The sequence below is a fragment of the Zonotrichia albicollis genome, chromosome 1 (assembly GCF_047830755.1).
Source record: "Zonotrichia albicollis isolate bZonAlb1 chromosome 1, bZonAlb1.hap1, whole genome shotgun sequence".
Classification (NCBI taxonomy): domain Eukaryota; kingdom Metazoa; phylum Chordata; class Aves; order Passeriformes; family Passerellidae; genus Zonotrichia; species Zonotrichia albicollis.
In genome coordinates this window covers 132923799-132943889 of record NC_133819.1, presented here as the reverse complement: position 1 = coordinate 132943889, position 20091 = coordinate 132923799, and the positions used below count along the sequence as shown (strand labels likewise).

Sequence of the window (20091 nt, the reverse complement as noted above, 5' to 3'; positions counted from 1 at the left end):
GTCTGCTTTGCAATCCAGGTATTGTCATTTGAAGTTGGAGTAAATTTTTAAAATGCAGCTGTAATGAAGGCTGCAGCTTGGTCGCTTGCACAGTACTAGCAAAGTTGCTTGGGTATAAAAAAAAGTTCAACACATTTCACTGTATGACTGGCACAACTGCAGCTGGAAAAATTAGAGGGGAAAAGGAAAAATAAAAGAAAAAAAGCAAGCGCCATGGAAAAATCTTACTTTTGAAATAGCCTCATTGTGCACTCATTATAGGTATCGTGGTGTAGCAAGGAGCCTGCACCTTCTGTGGGGTGTTCCATGCTTCTCATGCTGGCAAAGGAGCCACTTTCAGTTCTCTTGGTGCACTAAAGCTGCAGGTTTACCATCCTTAGAACAGGTGGTGCACCTTTCTCTGGCCAGCAGCACAGGCACAAGAAAGCACCAGCAGTAAGGGTGAGTTACAGTAACCTACACTACTCCTGTCATCCCACAGAGGGACTTAGCTGCCTGCTGCTAGACAGATTTATATGAAATGGTGCTTTCTTCTCTTTGTGGTGGCCAGGATTTAAATCTTTGTCTGCTATCTCATCTTCAACTTGATTAGTGTTCATTTGTGCAGGATTAGCAATAGTTCTGGCCTGAAGGAGAATTCTTGATTTAACAGCACTGAGCAGTGCTGAGTTGTCACCTGCAGGTGGCAATGTGTATTTTAGGAGGATTGAAGAGCAGAGATTTTTTAAAATGTGTATTTCCTGTTAGGAATAGTTCAGTTTGTACCCAGTGATGAGACAGAACCCCACATTTGCAGCCTCTTGATGGCATACTTTTTTTTTTCTTTTTGGGCTGTGATTTCTAGCACTTGCTGTACAACATGTTTTGAGAACCTGGTTCCTTTGTCATTGGTGACTGGAATATTAATTGGTATTCTTAAGGAATCTGCTGCTCATCTGTGAAAAAACGTTTGCAAGTTCCTTTTGATCTTTCCCTAAATTTTTTTTCAATCCAAGCCTGTGGCTGGACGTCCTCAATATGAATGGGTTCTAGGAAATTGCTTTCATGAGGAAAATAAGACACAAAAGATACTCAAGTGAACATTGACATGAGTAACATTACATCAGAAACTGAGGATGATTAGCAACTAATGAGCCCCATCTGAACACCAGACACCATGAATGTGGAGAAAGGTGGTTATTTCAAATCAAGTCTCCAAAGAAGGGCAAATAAGTATTTTCTGGAGTATTGTTTGCTGGTTTTATTGTTATGGATATTATTGGTTTCGTTGCTTCTCTGTCACTTAGGAAATACATGCTTCTTCAGGCACCAAGGTCCATTCTGCTTCTCTTTAAATTAGAGCTGTACTGTGATGGCAGTACTGAGTCTTAATACTGGAAGTTTTCTGCCACAGTTTAGAAGGATAAGAAAAAGAAATAATGCTGATTTTAATACCTTATAATTCCAGAGTTAATGTACTGGATGGAAAGCTTCTGGATGGATGGAAAGTTTCTTCTTTCTGAAGTTGTGTGTTGATGGAGTAATTTTGTTCTGGGTTTTTTCTTTTCCTAACAGGAGTATGCAGTGAACTGTCATGTTATCACCTGGGAGAGAATCCTCAGCCATTTTGACATATTTGCTTTTGGACATTTCTGGGGCTGGGCCATGAAGGCTCTGCTGATCCGCAGCTATGGGCTCTGCTGGACTATCAGCATCACCTGGGAGCTCACTGAGGTAGGGCACTTCATCTTAATTATCTGCAAAGGGAAGAGATGTGCAGTGGTCTTGGGGGAAGAGTGAATGTTACTAGAAGGATGGCTCTCTACTTCTCAGCAGAGGTTTACAGTTCAAGTCTTATAAGCCAGATGAATAATTTATACAGCTGAATGAACAGACAACAGCAAGCTGGGTTTTTTTGTAAGTGATTTATTACTGCTTGAATAGAAAGGAAGTCTCGCTCAGCCTATTTGTGCCATTCATAATTTATTTTCTGCTGTTATAAGGATCATGCTACTTTTTCTACTTCACATATTTCCTGATTCAGAGCAACTGTTCTCCTTTTTCACCTTGCAATATCTGTGATCTTGGTCCCTCACATATAACAATATCACACATTGTGTATAGTGATGCAAATGTGCAAGTGAAGTGGAGTTGAGGAATCTTCTTGATGTAAACACCTGAACTTAGTCTTTAAAATCAGTTTTCTTTAAAGCTTGCTGTCTTGAGAATGCTTGGCTTATCTGATAAAGCATTTGTAATTTAGAAGCATAGATGAGGATTTATTAGTCTAAAATTAAATTTTGGATTTGAAAATCCTGGTGCTGTGAGTTCCTCTTCAAAATGTGTTTTTGTTCTGTGGCATTGAAGGATACTATGTTTTCTAAGTGATTTTGAAATTGATGAAGATGGGGATTTCACAAGTACCCATTCACAGAAAATACCTCAGCTAGTTATTGTACTAATTTTTTCCCTCTGGAAAATAATGTATTTGGACTTGTTTCACTCATACTCTTGCTGTTCATCATACAACCCTTGTCTTCAATTTGATACAGCATCAGGTGTCTAGTATTCCCCTTGTTGGAAGGCACATTATTGGAACAGATAGTGTGTTGGACAAGGTTCAAAACACAGATATGTTATCACCACTCAAATGGATTTTTGATAAATCAGATAATTCAGGAGAGTAATTAGAAACCTCCAGAAGTTATCAGGGCATTTACTTAGGTATTTAGCTGAGTATTTCCTATTAGCATTCATGGATTGCAGCCAGCTCCTTGTTCTGAAATGGGAAGCTTGGCTCATGCTCCATACTTTTGGATTGAAGTTGGAGAGCAGGCAGACTTTGGTCTGTCATTGTGAGAAAGCAGCTAGAGAACCTTAGAGGCTGTCAGGCTAACACCTGTGCTCTGGTCTTGCTGCCTCATTATCTGTGACTTCTGGTGTCTTTGCCTGGATGTTACTGACATTTGTGGGCTATTGCCCCTCTCAGGCTAAATTAATTAAAAATATGAAGGGGAAACTTTACCAGGACAATGAACAACACTGTATCACTTGGTTCCTGAAGAGAAAGTCAAGTTTTCTTTTTTGTAAAGGTTGAAATCCACATAGCTTGGCCAAAGAAAAACAACTGCATTTGATACATTTTTGCAAGAGTTTTCACAGGAATTGTCATTGCCAGTATTAGTCACTGTAATGTACTGTAAATGAGTCAGCATTCATTCCTTGTTCCTTTTCTCAAATCTGATATTTTTCAGTACTTTATGCTTACATCTCTGAACAAAAGATACTTTATTACAAAATCATACCAATAATCTTCCACAGCCACAGTGTATGTACATTAACTGACAAGAATTGCAGTGTGTTTGTGGAGGTACATTCTTCAGTTTGCTATGTATTTTGTTAATTATCTCCTTGAGTATTGCAGAGGGACTGCTTAACACATGGCTGTCTTGATTTCTTGTCCATAGGTAACTTCTCCAGTCTATTTTTTTTAATTGCAGTGATTTTTCTCATAGGATAAGAAAGTAAAATTATTTTTCTTAAAGGAGAGAGAGGCAGTGAACCTGTTTCTAGCTCTTGGTAAAATATATTTATATCTTGCCTTAACTCTGGCCAGTTGTTCCCCTCACTGCATCAGTGGAGTGAAATGTCCTCTTAACTTCTTGAGCCATTCTGTATTAAGTATAGCAGCAAAACTTGCTGAAATGCTGTTGAACTCTTAATTTTTTTACAGTCACTGAATTTCCTGAAAATAGAGTTGAAATAAAGAAGTCCTGTCTCCTGAACACCACCATGTTTTAGTACTGGCAGCTTTTACAAATGCATCCATTTTACTTGCTGCATCTTGTTGCTGGTTTAGAAAACATACTAGTTAAAACTATTTAGCAAAAATGAAACAAAGATTCTTTTAATTTTATTTTTTAAAGCACGAACCACTTTATTTCCTCCAGGAAATGCCGTTGTTGTGCTTGTTTCTTACATTTCTGTTAATGTATTGTGTATCATCTTTGAGAAGCAAGGGCTGCATGATATCCCTATATACAGCATAGCCTCAACAGGGAACAGTGAGAAGAAAGCCTCTGATGCCTTGTGTAATTCTGTTCAAGGCCTTCTGAAGTTCGTGGAAGGATGGCCATCAAATTTCAGTGGCTGTGGCTCATGCTCTTTTGAAGTATGCTGTGTACTGAAAAGCTGATTTTTGAATGTGTACTTTAAAAGTGAATTTATATTAATTCTGTGCTGTTCCTCACCCAGAGTCTTTTTGCTGTATTCTGTAGCTCTTCTTCATGCACCTTCTGCCTAACTTTGCTGAATGCTGGTGGGATCAAGTCATTCTGGACATCCTGCTTTGTAACGGGGGCGGCATCTGGTTGGGCATGGTAGTTTGTCGTTTCTTGGAGATGAGGACCTATCACTGGGCAAGCTTCAAGTAGGTCTAAATTAAAGCTTAATAAGCATTGTTTTGCATGTAAAAAAATAGCATGGAATCTGCCTGTGCTAACAGTGCTGTAATTTTATTTTAAATGTTGAATATCAGTGTCATAGTAATGTTCCTGTATGTACATGTTTGTGAATGTGACTCTGTATATGATTTTCCTTTGCAATTTCAAGTTACAAGCATTGATGCCAATGGACAATACAGAACAGTAAATTTCAGTTTATTTTGTATGCATAAAAGTTTGAGGAAGTCAGGGAGCAAAACAAATTGTGATTGTTTTTTATCATATATTTTTAAACTAGATTTGGGCTCACCTTGGTGAGCCATTAGTGTGGCAATCTGTCAGCACTAGTAATTGAAGTGAGGGCATGGGGCTGATGGTACCTGTGCTGTGAATTGCTTTACCTCATTGCTAACCTTCTAAAATAAATGGAGTAATTGTAAAATAAAGAGGCATTTGCTGTGTAAAAGGGCAGCAGCTTATGGCCTAGTATGTCAGTTCCTAGCTGTCCAGGTGTGGTTTCTTCCATAGCTTTTTGGCCCTGTCCTGCCTTCTGCCCTGCTAGCTGGTAACAAGCATGGATATCTGCACATTAGCAATGGTATGCATGAAACAGGGTCAAGTGCAGTGAATTGCCTTGAGAGAGGGAAAAGGAACTCAGATCTTGATTTCCAAATTTGTATCTTGTGTGAATTTCTCTACTGCTTTACTTTTTTTTGCTTACAGATTTGTAATTACTCTAAGAACCATCCAGCCTTTAGTCTGAATTCAGTTCTCCTGCATTTCTATTAGAGTTGATGGTCCTTCTGTCTTTAGAGGGGCTCACTGAAAGTTTAAACAGCAGACTGTCTATGGCACAACTAGTCTTTACTGTCTTTGTGAAATAATCTTTCCTCATATTCTTTTTAATGCATGAGCAGATTTTTCTGACCTTTAACATGAAGATGCTGCTTCATGAGAATGAGAAGCTTTTACTTGTGCCCTTTTAGTTTTCCTTTTTTTTTTTCATTTAATAAATACAGATCTTAAAGTTTAGAAGATTCTCCCTAATTTAAGCTCTCTCTAGCCTAGAAGAACACAAATATTGGAATTATCAAATCTGAGAATTTTTTGGATTTTTTTTTTTTGTCTAGAAGGGCCACAGAAATAACAGGGTGAAAAATAGCTTCTAGTCCTGCTAGTCTTCCTTCTGAAGAGGAAGCTCTGAGTTTTTCTTAGATTCTGTGTCCTTTGGATGCTGTTGCTCATCTGAATTAATATTATCAAAAGCAAGAATCAGTAACACGTCAGATGAGCCTACATTAAAATTCCCTTTTGAAATGGAATTTAAATGCTTTCTTGCTTTTAACAGTTATCACTCCTCTCCAGGAGGTCCACATGCATCTGCTATCAGAACAGCAGGACTTGTGTGTGCTGGAGGTGTAGTATTATCAAACCTGTGGAGCCCAGTACCTGATACAAATAATGAATAATGAATCTTACAGATTCTTGAAGGATTGATGTCAGTGAGCTCTAGAACAAGGAGTGTTTGGGGGAAGAGCAGTAGCAACATAAACTAGGAAGAAATAACCTCTGGATTTTCCAAGGAAGTTGCAGAATGGCTGTCCTTGTTTCTTTGTGAAGAGAATGATAAATGTGTTTTGTAGTTAGTTACTGAGTTATTGACAGAGGATAGAGAAGGGCAGAATTTTCTAGCAGAATACACACCTTGACTGAAATGCTTAATAGATTATTTTTCTGAATCCCCCCCCCCTTGCCTGCTACATAGTTGTGTCTGAGAAGATCTCTGCTGACGAAAAAAATGTGGTTGTTCCTCAGAAGCATCAGTAACAGAGCTGTTGCTTTTTTGGTTTTTTCCTTCTGGCATATTCCTTGTATTTACTGCAGGCATTATTTTTCCCAGGGACATTCACACAACCACAGGGAAGATCAAAAGAGCTGTGTTACAGTTCACCCCAGCCAGCTGGACCTACGTCCGCTGGTTTGACCCAAAGTCTTCATTTCAGAGGGTGGCTGGAGTCTACCTTTTCATGATTATTTGGCAGGTAAGAAATCAATTCTGTGAAATCAGAGCTGCCATCAGCTCAGTTACTTGCTGCCTGTGTTGGACTAAAAAAATATTCTGATGGACTGTGTGTCTGTTACTGAAGTACACAGTTAAATGAAGTGATGATGAGGAATTGGACAGGGCACTTTCATGGGAGTTATGTGGTAGTTCAAGAGTGTAATTACAGAATCTGTGGAAAAAGCCAAATGTTACAGATTGCTGTATTGGCTTTTTGCAATTGACACAGATTTAGAAACTGCTAGTCAGTAGAGTTTAGGTGGTGGAATTTTAATTTATTTTTATTTTGTTGTGTTGATGTGACGGGATTAAGTGTGGTTTGTGTGGGGAGTGTGTATTTGTTTGTTTTGCTTTGCTTTTCTTGGATTTTTTTCCTTTCCCATTGACTGTTGAACAGATCAGTGATACTCAGAATACTGTCATTGGTCCAGCAAGACTCTATAGTGTGTCACAAATGCTTTAAGATCCTAAAACTAAAACTTTTGTGATTTTTAAAAAAAATTCTTAATTTAGTGTTTTAAAGGAGAACCATAAATATTTGATATAGTTGTTTGAGGTTTTTTTCAAATGTATGATCTGTTCTGCTTCTCTTCCAAAATTGCCTTGGTTATTTGTACTTGATTTAGGATGTGCAAGTTATCAGAAGATCTCTACAGGATGAATTAGTGTCTGGTCCCTTAAAGAGTTTTGGGAAAGAGAGCAAATACTTTGATAGATGTTTCTAGGGGAGAATTCTTTGTTTTACTAGTATATTACTTGTTTGTCCTAGCAAAAGACACAGCAGGAATTCCTTGTTTTAGTTTCCATATTATTCTTTGCACATTTTCTGTACTAATTCATTAGGAATTATGTAAGTTGAACATTATTAACTAGCTTTTTTTTTGATCTAGCTAACTGAGTTGAACACATTCTTTCTGAAACATATCTTTGTGTTCCAAGCAAGCCACCCTTTAAGCTGGGGGAGAATTCTCTTCATAGGAATCATTACAGCACCCACTGTAAGGTAATTTTTTTTTGCTTCAGCGTTTTTTTCAGTTTAAAGTAGCTTAACTTCTAGGCATCCAAGAACTGCATAAAGTTTGTGAATAAGTATGGCAAATTTCACAAATGTATGCTTTTGCCACCATAAAATGCAAAACAATACTCTCTTGTCAATAAAATGTATTTCCTCACAAATAAAATAATGAGGTAAAATGTACATAACAACAGTGTTGCCATAGGGATGTAGAGCCAGTCTGTTTCTTCTCTTGTTTGTGTAGCATCTCCCTGTTTTGTGAGGTAGCTACATAGGTTATCCTTGAGGACTGCATGTGAAAGTATTCAAGTTAGTGAGTCAGGTGCTCCCAAAAGTGTAGATGAGGAAAACCAGAGCTGTTGATTTTTCTAACAGCTCCTGATTGTGATTGAGCAGTAGCTTATTGTGAGAACAGAGCAATATTTATGCAGCGTTGACAGCTGTATAGGAACATGAATCTGCTTTTGGTCATGCATGCTGTTTTACCTTGTTAGCAAAGTTCCTTAATTTTCTTTTTTTCCCCATTCCATAGTTGGAGGTAGACAGAATGCACACAAATCTGAATTTAGAAGCAGAGAATTCCCTGTTCATGTCCAAAGTGATGTTAGCTTCGACAGTTAAATGGCAGCCATGAATTGGTTTATTCCTCAAATAGTGTCTGAAGTTATGTGCAGTGATTTCACACTATTAATTAAATCACCCAAAATACCCTGTGACCTCTTGTATAGGTGAATTTGCATGTTTTTTTTTTCCTTTGTAGCACTTGCACTCCTGTAGAAGTCTTTATTCTTTAGCAGTCTTTGTATTGTTGGAGTAATAACACTTGTCTTCTCCATCTGTCAGTGGAAATCAGAAACTGAGAACAGAAACTTTGATTCCACTTCTTTGGAATTCCCCTCTCAAAACTCCTAAATTTCTGGAGCATAGAGAGCAGAGCAGAATGGCCTCCATACTGTTTTCAGAATAGTGAAAAAATTTACTGTTCTTGAGAGGAAAATATGCCAGTGGTTAGACCATTCAAACATAATATGGAATAGCCATGTTCTTTAAATATTCAAGCCCACATTTCTCAAGAAAATGTGGTTGTTAATAAATACAAGACAAACTGTGGAAAAAAATGAGGGATTCTCTAATTCTTTTGAAACTGTTGCAGTTTTTCTATAAGAATTGGAGACTCTGGAGAGGCAGGAGACAAATGTTGCTAGCCTACTAGTTTGGGTACTTTCCCAGTCCTTGCTCTCAGGATTGTTTTCTGTGTTGTCTCAAGCTATTTGATATATATGATAATCTGTCCTGCTAGAAGTGAAGCCATCTGGTAGACATCCAGAATGATTGCATGTGAATTTAACCATCACCACTTCATTTTCACTATAGATACATCTGTAACAATTTTTTTTCTAAATGTAAATATTCTGGGGACTTTCAACTTCACTGAAGAATTTTCTTTCTTTCCTTCTCAGGCAATACTATGCTTACCTCACAGACACACAGTGCAAGAGGGTGGGAACTCAGTGCTGGGTGTTTGGGTAAGTATTCTTGCTGCATTCCTGAAGCACTTGGACAATTGTCAAGGATGGGTCCACCACAGGAACTGCAGTTCCCATGAAGCCTTGTCTTGTTTTGGGTTTGCAAGTTCAGAGGGAAGGGAAATTCTGAATTTGGAGGAAGAACATGGGAAGTAATGGAATGAGTAAGGACAGCAGAAGGAATAACTAGGAACTGGTGGATAAAGCTAGGCTCTTTCAAAGCACCATTGGCCTTTCTGCCCATTCTTAGTCAGGTGAGAAGGAAAAAGTTCTTACCTCTACAGCTTGATGGCTGTGATGGTGAAGTTTCCCTGGCTGCCAAGGTGGGCATTGCTGCTGTTAGCAGCATCACAGCAGAGGAAGAAGGCAGTGAAACAAGGCATGGTTATCCACTTTGTCTGTGAGTGTGCTATGAACCATGGTGACCCTGACTGCAATCTCTTTTTCTCTTCGAGAATACCTTTAAATGAAGAGTTTGCATGCTTGCTTCTGAAGAATTTTTAAGGATACGGAACCCGTCATCCTTGGTCCAAAGCTCTCACTGAACACATTAATGTAACATGTGTCAATAAATAGATACCCAAATATGTCTGCAGGATTGCTTCTGTGTCTACTGCAATAGAACATTGACCCACAGTCTGATGTAATAGTGGGAAGTGTGTATGGAATAAGTATTCTCCTTCCTACTGCTTACTTCTGTAATCTGCTAGAAACAACAGAGCATCACTAGGAGTTGCTGTTGATTGCAGAAAAAGATGAAATCTTCCAGTAATGTAACTATCTAGAATATAATTTTTGAAGCAATTAAAAGAAGTATATGGAACATTCATCTCTGTGGTAAACAAGACACTTCTAAAGGCACAAATGGAATTTTAAGCAGCCTGACTATGGGTATAATTAAAATTTGTGCCTTTCATTAGTACAAAACTGTTTCCTTTCAACTTGACATAACTATTGCATCACTCTTGATAGATATAAAGTGATGCAAAGCATGAACAAGGTCAGTGCAACAGTCTTGCTGAAATAGCACTATTTTCATTAAGATGAAGCCTTTCAAAAAGGAAAATCTGTTAGAATGTTACAAGACCATTTTGCTTGAAAGAAAATTTACCACATTTAGTTCTATGGAGTGCTCTCATCACCCTTCAGTAGGACACTAACACCCTTCACTGTTAGCATCCTTCTTTCTCTTTTCATCAGCTGTAATAGCTTTCCTATTGTAAAATGTGCTTAACCCAAGTATTCTTGACAGGAATAACAGAAAGAATGTATAAGTTCAGGGCAAACAGCTGTATTTTTGGAGTCTTAATTAAAAATAGCCAATTGTTTGGTTTATGCCTTTGAGTATACCATAACCCTGTGCTTGTTTCCTGATGGTGGTCTTTCTCTTCCCCCTCTGGCTTCATGATTTCTTACTCTGCAGCTCGATCAGTAAGAATAATATAAAACAAGAAGGAAAAATAGTTACTAAAGGGAATACTACTGCTCTCAGTTTTTTGCTAATATGCATCTCATTGATTTGTGTATTGGTCAGTTGGGTGTTACTGCCACATTTTTAAGTTTTGGCCCCATTTATCATGCTGGAAGTCACATTGAATAGTACAGGGAAAGCTGTGATTTATTGCTTATACCAGGACATCTCTGTAATACCAGTGATTTAGTCAAGCACACATTTTCCTTCCTCTTTTGTGGGGGAAACTGGGTCTTCGCTGAAAGGCAGTAGTGCCATTTTTTTGTGAAATGGTTATTAACAGTGCTGGTAGGGAATGGGTACTGCAGTGTCAGGCTTGGGAGACTAGAACACTTGATGTGATGTGAAGTGTGTCTGCACATAGGTGAGGAGGAGTTTTCATGCATTGCTCAGATGTACAACCTGAAAGCCTCTATTGAGTAAGCTAACTATTACACTTGAAATTTAATAGTGTTTTTCATTATTTGCTTCAGATTGAGATGAGTCAATTTCCTGCACTTTTAATGCAGGTTTTTAGTGTCACTTTTCTACACCTATATCGTTAAACCTACCTAATTTTCTCTTCAGTACCTATACAAACTAGATTTATTTTCATGGCAAACAATAGAAACTTTGGATTCATAAAAAAGTAGTGGAAAAGCCTTCATAGCTTTTGATCCTGAAAAGATGTAAACGCCTGGTAGCAGAGAGAGAGATTGAGATACTTTTTTTGATCCTTTTAATGTCAGAGAGGAAAGTAAAAGCTGCATTTTTTCCTCTCACATTTCTCCCCAAATCCTCTGAGACTGTTGTGTGGACCTGAGTTACAGATAAACCAGAGCAAATGTATGGGTTCTCAGAGAATTTGAAATGTTGTTTCATAGGAAGTTTCTCGTATGTGAAAATATGGGAAATACATGTGAAGCAAACAAACTAGACAGTTTAGAATTGTAGTAAATTTACATCTAGTAGAGAAATAAATAAAGCTCAGTTCTAGTTCATCCATCAAGGGAGTCTGTTGGGTGTTCAGCATGGAAAAGAAATTCATATGTGGTGAGAACTGAAGCACAGGGGTAGGCGCAATTGAAGATTCTCTGCTGTTGACACACACTCCTTGTTCCCTTGAGCCCATGGAACAGTGAACTGCCAGTCAGTCACTTTTTGTGTGCTGTTTATGCTGAGAAAAGTGTAGATAGAAAATGACATTTGTCAGAGCTTCAGTTAATGGTGGTGTCAGGGAGGTGAGTGCTCACTAGAGGGTAGTGCTTGTTTAGAGGTGACAGTCTGGGGTCGGAGTTGTGAACACGTGAGTTAAATCCTTAGTGTTTTTAATCACTCTCCTCCCTGCTTTCATTTACCCACAGGGTAATTGCCTTCCTTGAAGCTATTGTGTGCATCAAGTTTGGACAAGATCTTTTTTCCAAAACACAAATACTGTATGTTGTGTTTTGGCTTCTCTGTGTGGTAAGTGAAATTTCTCATGTAAAACATAAAGCATGGCAAAAGCATTGAAAGCATCTAAATAGCTTCCTCTCTGAAATGTTGGCAGCAGGGGATCATTGTGGGGCAATGCCGGTTAAGAGCCTTTTGCATGTCCTAGTAAAAACAAATGCTAGATGGCTTAGAACTCTCATTGAATAGAATAACTTCTCATTTTTTACATAGCAGATTACTGGTGCTTAACAATGAAACAAACAGTAGTTATAGGAGGCTTTATCTTTATGAGAGATGATGTCACGTTGAGCCTAGCTTTGGTGGAGCTTGCTGTAGTGCCTGCTGGAAATGGATAGTGTTAATAAGCAATGTGTGTTGTGCCACACTGAAGTCCTACAACTACATAAACAACCCTCATTTATCAAGCAAATCATTCTCACTAAGCCTGTAACTTTCTGTACTTCAGTGAGATTACTGCAAATGCAGCATGAAATGCCCATTTTATAACAGTAAATGGATGTTTGTCTTGCCAGACTTGTAACTCTGATGCCAAGCACATTTTTCACAGTCAGTGAAAAAGAAGGCATTTATAATGGGCTGACAGATAAATACTTCTCCCTTCTAATTGGGAACACAGTTTGAACAGGTGATGCGGAGTCAGAATTTATTGTTCTCTTATTTAGCCTGGTGATTTTATTCCTGCTACTTCAGAGGAGAGAAGTACTGAATTGCTTCTCAGGTCAGAGTACCACAAAACCAAGTATGTAACCTAGTCTGAAGCATGGGGCAGAGAAGGAGAATTTGGTTTTCTCCCAGTCTGGTGGTTCTTGATAATATACCTACAAGTGTCTACCAGCCCTTGTGTGATGACTGTACAGAGTGTGGACCGAAATCCTGTTGGCAGTGTTTCCTGTGGGTGATCTGGATGTATTTTCCTGCTCCCATTGAGAATTGTTCTGCATACCCCATGGTGGCAAGCTCTGTGTGTAGCTTGAAGTTGACACATGAGTCTTACTTATCCTGACAAAAGATGCAGGGAGAAACAGAGCATGAAAGTCTAAATGTGGCATCTCCAGGGACTCTGAGACCTTGAATCAGCAAGGAATTTGGAAAAAGTTTTACAGATTGTTTTTCTTGTTGTTCTTTTTCTTCTCCCCCCTTGTTTAGGCCTTTACAACTTTCCTGTGTTTATATGGAATGGTTTGGTATGCAGAGTACTACGGCCACCGAGAAAAGGTACTTATATAAAAGAAGCCTGGCTTTTTTTCATTCCAGAGTTAAAACTCCAAAGCTCCTAGATTTTGGAATTCTTGACCAGAGTTAGCATAAATAGGGATAAGGGGGGATGGTCTAGAGTGTAACTGAAGTCAAGAGAAAGAGCTCTGAATTCAGCAGGCCTTGGACAGATCCCAAATTACACTGTGGTTTCTAAAGAATGCTGTCCTCTTAGTTACTCAAAATGAGGCCGTAATTTTAGCACAGCATTCAAGGATGAATGGTTAGCTAATGTTCCCATTGTACAGGTGGAATGCTAGGGGAATATTAAGAATACTTGGTTACACAACAGATCACGTGGCAAGTGGTGAGTTCTTACTGTATCATCTATGTGGTGCCTTCTAACTAGGAAGGGAAAAGTCCAAAGTACTGTCTGAATGTTTTATGAGGACTTCTGCTACGGTTTCTAAGTCCATTTGCAAGTGGGAGGAGTACTGATAACATGAATCACCAGCATCTCAATGACGTGTGCTTGTTTTGCAGACCTTATCAGAAAGTGAAGACAGTCCATACAGTCCAGATGCTTCCTGGCTTCATTCTAAATTCAGCAGAGGTATTGGTACTTCTGTAGCTGTATTCCTGAAATGGTACAATTAAGGCTCAGCACTAGAAAATGAGGCTTAAGAAACTTACCTAGTTTCAGCTGGACTTGTTTGAACATCTCTGCAGGACCAATGCAGATAAATCATCTACAGACCTATTTTTCTTTGCTCACTTTTAAATTCTGATTCTTGGAAATGTATTTATTTTTTTAATGTGTCAACCTATTTTTTCTGTTGTTACTCCAGGCCACTATTGTAGGTGTTAGGCATTATGCATTTCATAACTGTTGTGAGCAGGTTTTCTCTCTGAACATTGCATGTTTGATTTGCTGTACTTTTATTTCTTCTTGCTAAGAAATAGTCAGCAATGGGCCCTGGAGCTTGTGTTCTTACTGACTTTTGCCTTGTCTGTGCAGTCCTGATGGTCATAAGCAGCTTTCTCTGCACTAAGCAAAGGCAGCTTCTTTCTGACTTCTTTTCCCTGCACTAGAGGTCAATTATCTGCCTCCTGCATAGGCTTTTTGGTGTGGTCTTGCTTATTGAACATATATCAAAAATTCACACCTGGAAGTTATCTGTCAGAGTTTATGTTCCAGGTGTTTGTAAAATTAAAAATATTTATTATTTCTCATAAGCTTGAAAAGCACCTAAACCAGATCTTCTTTATATTTCATACATGATTTTTCTGGATGTTTATTCTCAGTTTAGTAAATTTGTGGACTTTTATATTTTGGAGAAAAATGATTTGCACTCAGAATGTTTTTTTCCATTTATGCATGCTGGAGAAATTTGACTAAAAAGCCCCTTCTCTGTAACTTCATGTTACTTCATTAATTACAGGCTTCAAGCTTCTTTCACATTTTGTTCTTGATTTCTTGTTTTGGTGCCCACTGCCTCCCATTTTTTCTCAGAATAAAACATATTCTGTCATTTGAAAGACTGAAGTCTAGACATGTACTCTTAAAAGACTTTGCCTAAAGTCTTAAATAAGACTTTGCTTAAATAATTCTTTGCTCTTATTTAGGACTTTGCTTAAATAATTCTTAACTTCTGCCACTAAGAAAAATGAGGAGGCTTAATTATTGATATAGTTTAAATTTGAAGATGTTTCACCACTGTACTCTGCTATAGCAAACTTCAGATTTTTTTGGGTGTAGGGGAGGGAGGAGAGGGAAGAATTTTACAGGAGTCTTAAGAATTGCTTTAAAAAAACTGGGCCACTAGATGGAGTACAAGTATCAACCAATTTGTATTAGCCTGAAATAATCCATATTGTTAACACTCTAGCTCTAAAAAACCTTACTGCCTTTCAGGTAGGAGCTTGACAATGTCAACTAAATAAATAAATAAATTAATTAATTAATATGAATTAAATAGATATTTATTTCTCAGCAGGTGCTGACAATAGTCCACCAAAGCATTCAGTCAATAGTGAAAGCCATTCATCTAGAAGGAGGAATCGACACTCCAAATCAAAAGTATCAAATGGAATTGGCAAGAAATAAGAGTGGTATCTAAAGACATCCTACAGTGTGACCAGAAGAGACAAAGAAGATCAGACCTGGCTCTGAATTACCAAATGGAAGACCATATTTAAATTAAAGTTTAAAAAAGGAGGTGTTGAAGAGAAGGATGATGAAGATCGAGCCACCAGTGTAGCACAGATTGTTGCCTGATGACACTTGCCATTCACTGATATAAATTGTTGCCTGATGACACTTGCCATTCACTGATATAAATCTAGTTTCTTCAGTAGGTGGCATCAAAAGTTTATGAGGGGTATACTGGAAAAAAAGTTGTTATATCATAGCAGGTACTCCCTGGTTTGTGTTCAGGTGTTGCAAGGTCATTTTTAATAGATTAGTTGAGGCCTTCAACCCAAAGGTTAGTAAACTGATAGTGAGTTGGTGTAGTTGAGTGAATTTTTTTGGTTTGGTTTATTGTGTTGTTTTCTAGAAGAGTATGCAACCCTTTGACTAAAAGCAGCTCTGCCTTTCCTTCTCAGTTTCACAACAAAACTTTCCCATGCAACTGTTAGTAAGTATTTAAAAATTTCATATTGCTTGCTTTTATTTAAAGGCTCTTTAGGCCTTATGTCAGGGTTTAACCAGGAAGGAAATGGGTCCAGGTTTCTTGAAAAGGATGTGAAATTGATTTTCAAACACAGGGATTTTTTTTTCTACATTGTCCTCCTGCTTGAGTCATACATATTCAATTTTTAAAAGTTTTTTAAAATACATATATAAAAATTGCTTCATAGTAGAGGGCCATGCCTCCTGTCCTCAGTGACAAAGGTCATGTTATTTCATTGTTTTTCCTCCTCTACTGTAGTGTGTTTTGCATTTTCAAGTGTAAATATGTCTTTTTTTCATGTGTGCCACATTGTGTGCAATGTTTCTTCCTACTTCCTTCTATTTGCTTCCACCCTAGCTGGACCCAGAAATCAGTTTTCAGACTGATATCAGGAACTGCTTTGAAGGCTCAGATGCCCTGCTGAGCTTGGTGATAAGGCAGTGTTTTGCTGAAGCTGAGTTGCTTACTATCTCCATAAACAATTATTTGTGAAGACTTGCAGTAGTGTTTGGTGTCTGAGAGGCAGCATGATGTGATAGAGCCCATTGGTTTGGTGTTTCCTGTCATGCATCAGATACTCAAAAGCAAAGTCTCTCTTTTCTTTCTTGCAGTTTGGTTTTTTTTTGAGAAGGGTGATTTACTTTTTGTCTGAGTGTTCTTTTGGGTTTTTTTAATATATTGATTGTGACATCTAGCAAAGTGGATGATTCTTCAGCAGTGAATGTAATGATAAAGTCAAGAGGTAAGCAATCATGAGCAATCAGTTTCTGTATTAAGTTATCAAAATGTTTTAGTGCCAATTAAATTTTGAGATTCAAGGCATTCAGATGGGTAGGTAGCTTAAGCAAGGATAAGTGATACCCATTAGTTACTTAGTCTTTATGAGAAAATAGGATTTGCTTTTTCTTTGACTAATGTTACTGTGATTTGCCACAGGCTAGGTACTAAAGAAAAAATGCAGCAGAGATTTTATGCAAATGTATGATACTGTAAATAGAAGAAAGTATCCTGTGTAATCCATCAGTTCCTATGTGCCACAGATTATCAATGTTTTTCAATGCACTTAAGTGTTGCTGCTGAGCTCTTCAGAGGCCTTTAATTTCCTACCCTGCTTTTCAATCAAACATGGAGCTTGGAAAGTAATGTAGTAGGAGCTGCTGTATCATCATTGCCACAGTGACATTTAATGTTACATGAAAAAATATGTTAGGAAGACTTTCAGGCTCTCCTACAACTACTTGGTTTTTATTCACACTATAGCAATTCCATATATTGCCTTTGTATTTGTAATGTACTACATATTGATGAATGTATTTGTAGATTTCTTTGGATACTGAGATATGTTATTTCTTTTATTTCCTTGGTTAAAAACTCAGTCTGTGTAAGAATGAAGAGTGGCATTGTAAATTTTCTATTGATTCAATACCAAAGCAAGAGATTTGAAATCTAATGGTTTGGGTATTTTAAGTACTGTGGATTTCCAGTGTGAGAGCCTGTTTTGTACTTGCAAGGGGTATACACACCAACTATGTATACAAAGCTTACATGTGTAAACAGATGCTGAAGTATATCATCTACCTGCCTTGGGGACAAGCACATGTTGTGCAAATGTAGGCCTGGTGCTCACATTGCTGAACTGCACCCTAAAAATACTCAAAAGAGAAATATTGAAGTGTCATCTTGATGGAAGCTGACTTCTGTACACTATTACAACAGCTTTGTTCTGAAAAAATGTTGTTTGACAACACGTTTAAGTTATTTCCAATTAAGTTTTTTTACTTTAAATGTTTGTGTTTGGTTGGGTTTTTTTTGGTTGTTGTGTGGTGTTTCATTGGGGGAGCGGCTGGGAGGGTGTTGGTTGTTTGGGTTTTTTTGTTATTTGTTTTCAGGGTGTTTTGGGGGTTTTTTGGGTTTTTTTTTTAGTTGGTGGTTTGGTTTTTTTTCTTGTGTTTTTGGGGTTTTTTTCTCTCTTTACTTTAAAAGAGAGATTGCTAGGGAAAAGGGAAACTTAAGTAAACTATTCAAGTGCTGCTTGGTAAATGGCACTTTGTCTCCTGTATCAGCAGTTCTGGCTGGAATTCTCATGTGTTCTCACAAGTCCCATTGACTGACAACTGTATTTTCAGCCCATTTCTTTGCATGTGAGCTTTGCACTGGAAGGCATCGGAAAGGTGCTTTTGATCACTGCTGTAAAATTAGTGATCTCAGTTTTATCAGCTACTGTGCTGTTGCTGAATTCTGTACGTGTGTAACACGTATAAATGACAAATCACTGAACTGTTTAGCAACAAGCATCCATGTGTGAGTTCTGCTGCTTGAACAGTGTTTTGTAACAGTCACGGATGTGCTGTCCTGTTTTAAACTACTTGTTCTGCCACAACCTCTCATTCCTGCTTCCCTGCTTCTGATGTTCTTTCCTTTCTCTGTCCTCCAGTGATCTCCCGTGCTGCTGTGGAGAGATTGGAGTTGGCCCTCCAGAGGCTGTCCATCAATGTCAGTCATTGAAGGGAGGCTAATTTGAGGCAGCGTGGTGTAAGCAGAGGGTGGTGGCAAGAACCTGAAGTAGATTAAATAAAAATTGAGAGTTTAAAAACGGATTTATACAATGAATCAGAGCTCGTGTTGAGTACTGAGTTGCAGTATTAAGGTTGCTGCATGGATCATACACCACATCTTGTTAAATATTTTGAGCGTGGTTTCAACCAATTCTTTTGTTACTCTTCTGTGAAGATCATCATTTTATGTTCCAGCTGTTAAAACTTTTTTTTTACTTTGTTTTCACAAGAGGATACAGATGTTACCACTTGTTTAATAATTTTTGAATAGAATTGCTTTGTATTGATTGCAGAGTACTGTATTTAGCAATAATTGTGTAAATCAAGCCATGTCACTGGAGTGTGTGTTTGTCTGTACCTGTAAGACATAGGAAATTGACATACTGCCTTTAGAAGCTCTTATGTTTTATTCTAAGTGAATGAATTTTGACAAATGCGGTGGTTCCTGGGTAGCCTACAGTGAACTCTCAAGTTTTGCTGTAATTTATTATTTTGGGACAGCAGATCTGATTACAAGAACAGTTACATTATCCCTTCTGAAGTTTTTCTAGTATAAAGGATCAGTTCTTGTCTTACTAGTTCTTTTTGGGTTTTATTTATTGTTGGATGGGAGAGCTGAGTTGAAGATGGTCGCATGGCAGACCTTCAGGGAAGACACGAGGCCTCTTGTACAGGGACTGCAGGACAGGCTGTCACCAAGTAAACAGCCAGTACAAAGTGCCACTGAGTGCCTAAATCACTTTGCTTTGCCTTCCACTGCTGACAGTTCCCACAGCAGGTCTTTACCTAAGACCTGTTGTGAGCTGTTGATTGCTCTTCAGAGCCAGATGTGTAGTTTGTAAAGGAGCACAGCTTTCCTTTTCTTCTTCAGTTCCTTCTCTATACAGACATTGAATACTGGGACTTTCTGATTTGATGGGAAGGTCTTTCCTTCAATATCTTTTTGAATTCTGGTTTACAGAGAGGCCATAGTTTCTGAGGTACTACTAAAGTTAGGGATAGCCTAACTTAAGGACTTAAGCTTGTTCATAGTGTGGGAAGAACAGCTGAAGTAAAGTGTTCAGTTTGTAAACCTCTTCTGAAGGGTGGGAAAATACCTGATTAAAAATTTATAGGAGCCACCTCTCTCAGAACACTGCTTACTACATTAGAGAAGGGGAGGGTGTTTATCTTTTCATACTTCATTAAAGCATTAAAAATACTGGGGGAAGAAATGGAACAATGGAAGAAACTTTGTGTAAGAAGCAACACTTCAAAAATGTGCTCCTTGATAAGCATGGTGCTCTACTGCATTTGAATGATCAATCTTTGTTTTATGTCTTGGTAGTTGCTGTTGAGGGTGGAGCTTAATCAGCAGTGTCAGATGGGCCTAGTGGCTTCATTTGTGCAGTCACCCTGTGACATAACTTGCACACTATTAAGATCATATGATTTGGCCCAGACTAGAAGCTGGAGCCAAAAGCTGGCAGCATGATTGAAATAGGTGTTGGTGTGCCTAATTGAGTATCTGAGTGCTCACATCCAGCTCTGTCCTGTTAATGTCTGCATGGGCCTAAGCACTACTCTCCTGAGCCACCTGTTCCCTCTGGTGGAAGGGAGCATTCGAAGGTACACACAATTAATTTTAACCAGAGGTTTCTGAGCTGCTTGGATGCTCAAAGTACCTCCTGCAGTACCCTGGCTCCCTTTGTCTGCAAGTGTGATCTGCCTTCTTATCCACGCCACAGTTTTGTTCTCG

The 20091-nt window shown here is 38.2% G+C and overlaps 1 protein-coding gene across 2 annotated transcripts in view; it reads left to right on the top strand.

Moving 5' to 3' along the window:
- Window positions 1-17583, top strand: part of PTDSS1 (phosphatidylserine synthase 1) — a 28407-nt gene extending 10824 nt beyond the window's left edge. Inside the window, exons 5-13 of one of the 2 annotated variants that reach the window (XM_005479486.4) lie at window positions 1555-1713; window positions 4257-4408; window positions 6322-6463; window positions 7374-7486; window positions 8959-9024; window positions 11839-11938; window positions 13076-13144; window positions 13667-13736; window positions 15121-17583. In XM_005479486.4, the coding sequence (XP_005479543.1) occupies window positions 1555-1713; window positions 4257-4408; window positions 6322-6463; window positions 7374-7486; window positions 8959-9024; window positions 11839-11938; window positions 13076-13144; window positions 13667-13736; window positions 15121-15230 (981 nt within the window). In that variant the 3' untranslated portion in view covers window positions 15231-17583. Of the gene's footprint in view, window positions 1-1554; window positions 1714-4256; window positions 4409-6321; window positions 6464-7373; window positions 7487-8958; window positions 9025-11838; window positions 11939-13075; window positions 13145-13666; window positions 13737-15117 lie in introns of both variants that reach the window. The other variant, XM_005479485.4, reaches the window with a different exon arrangement.
- The last annotated feature ends 2508 nt before the right edge of the window (window positions 17584-20091 follow it).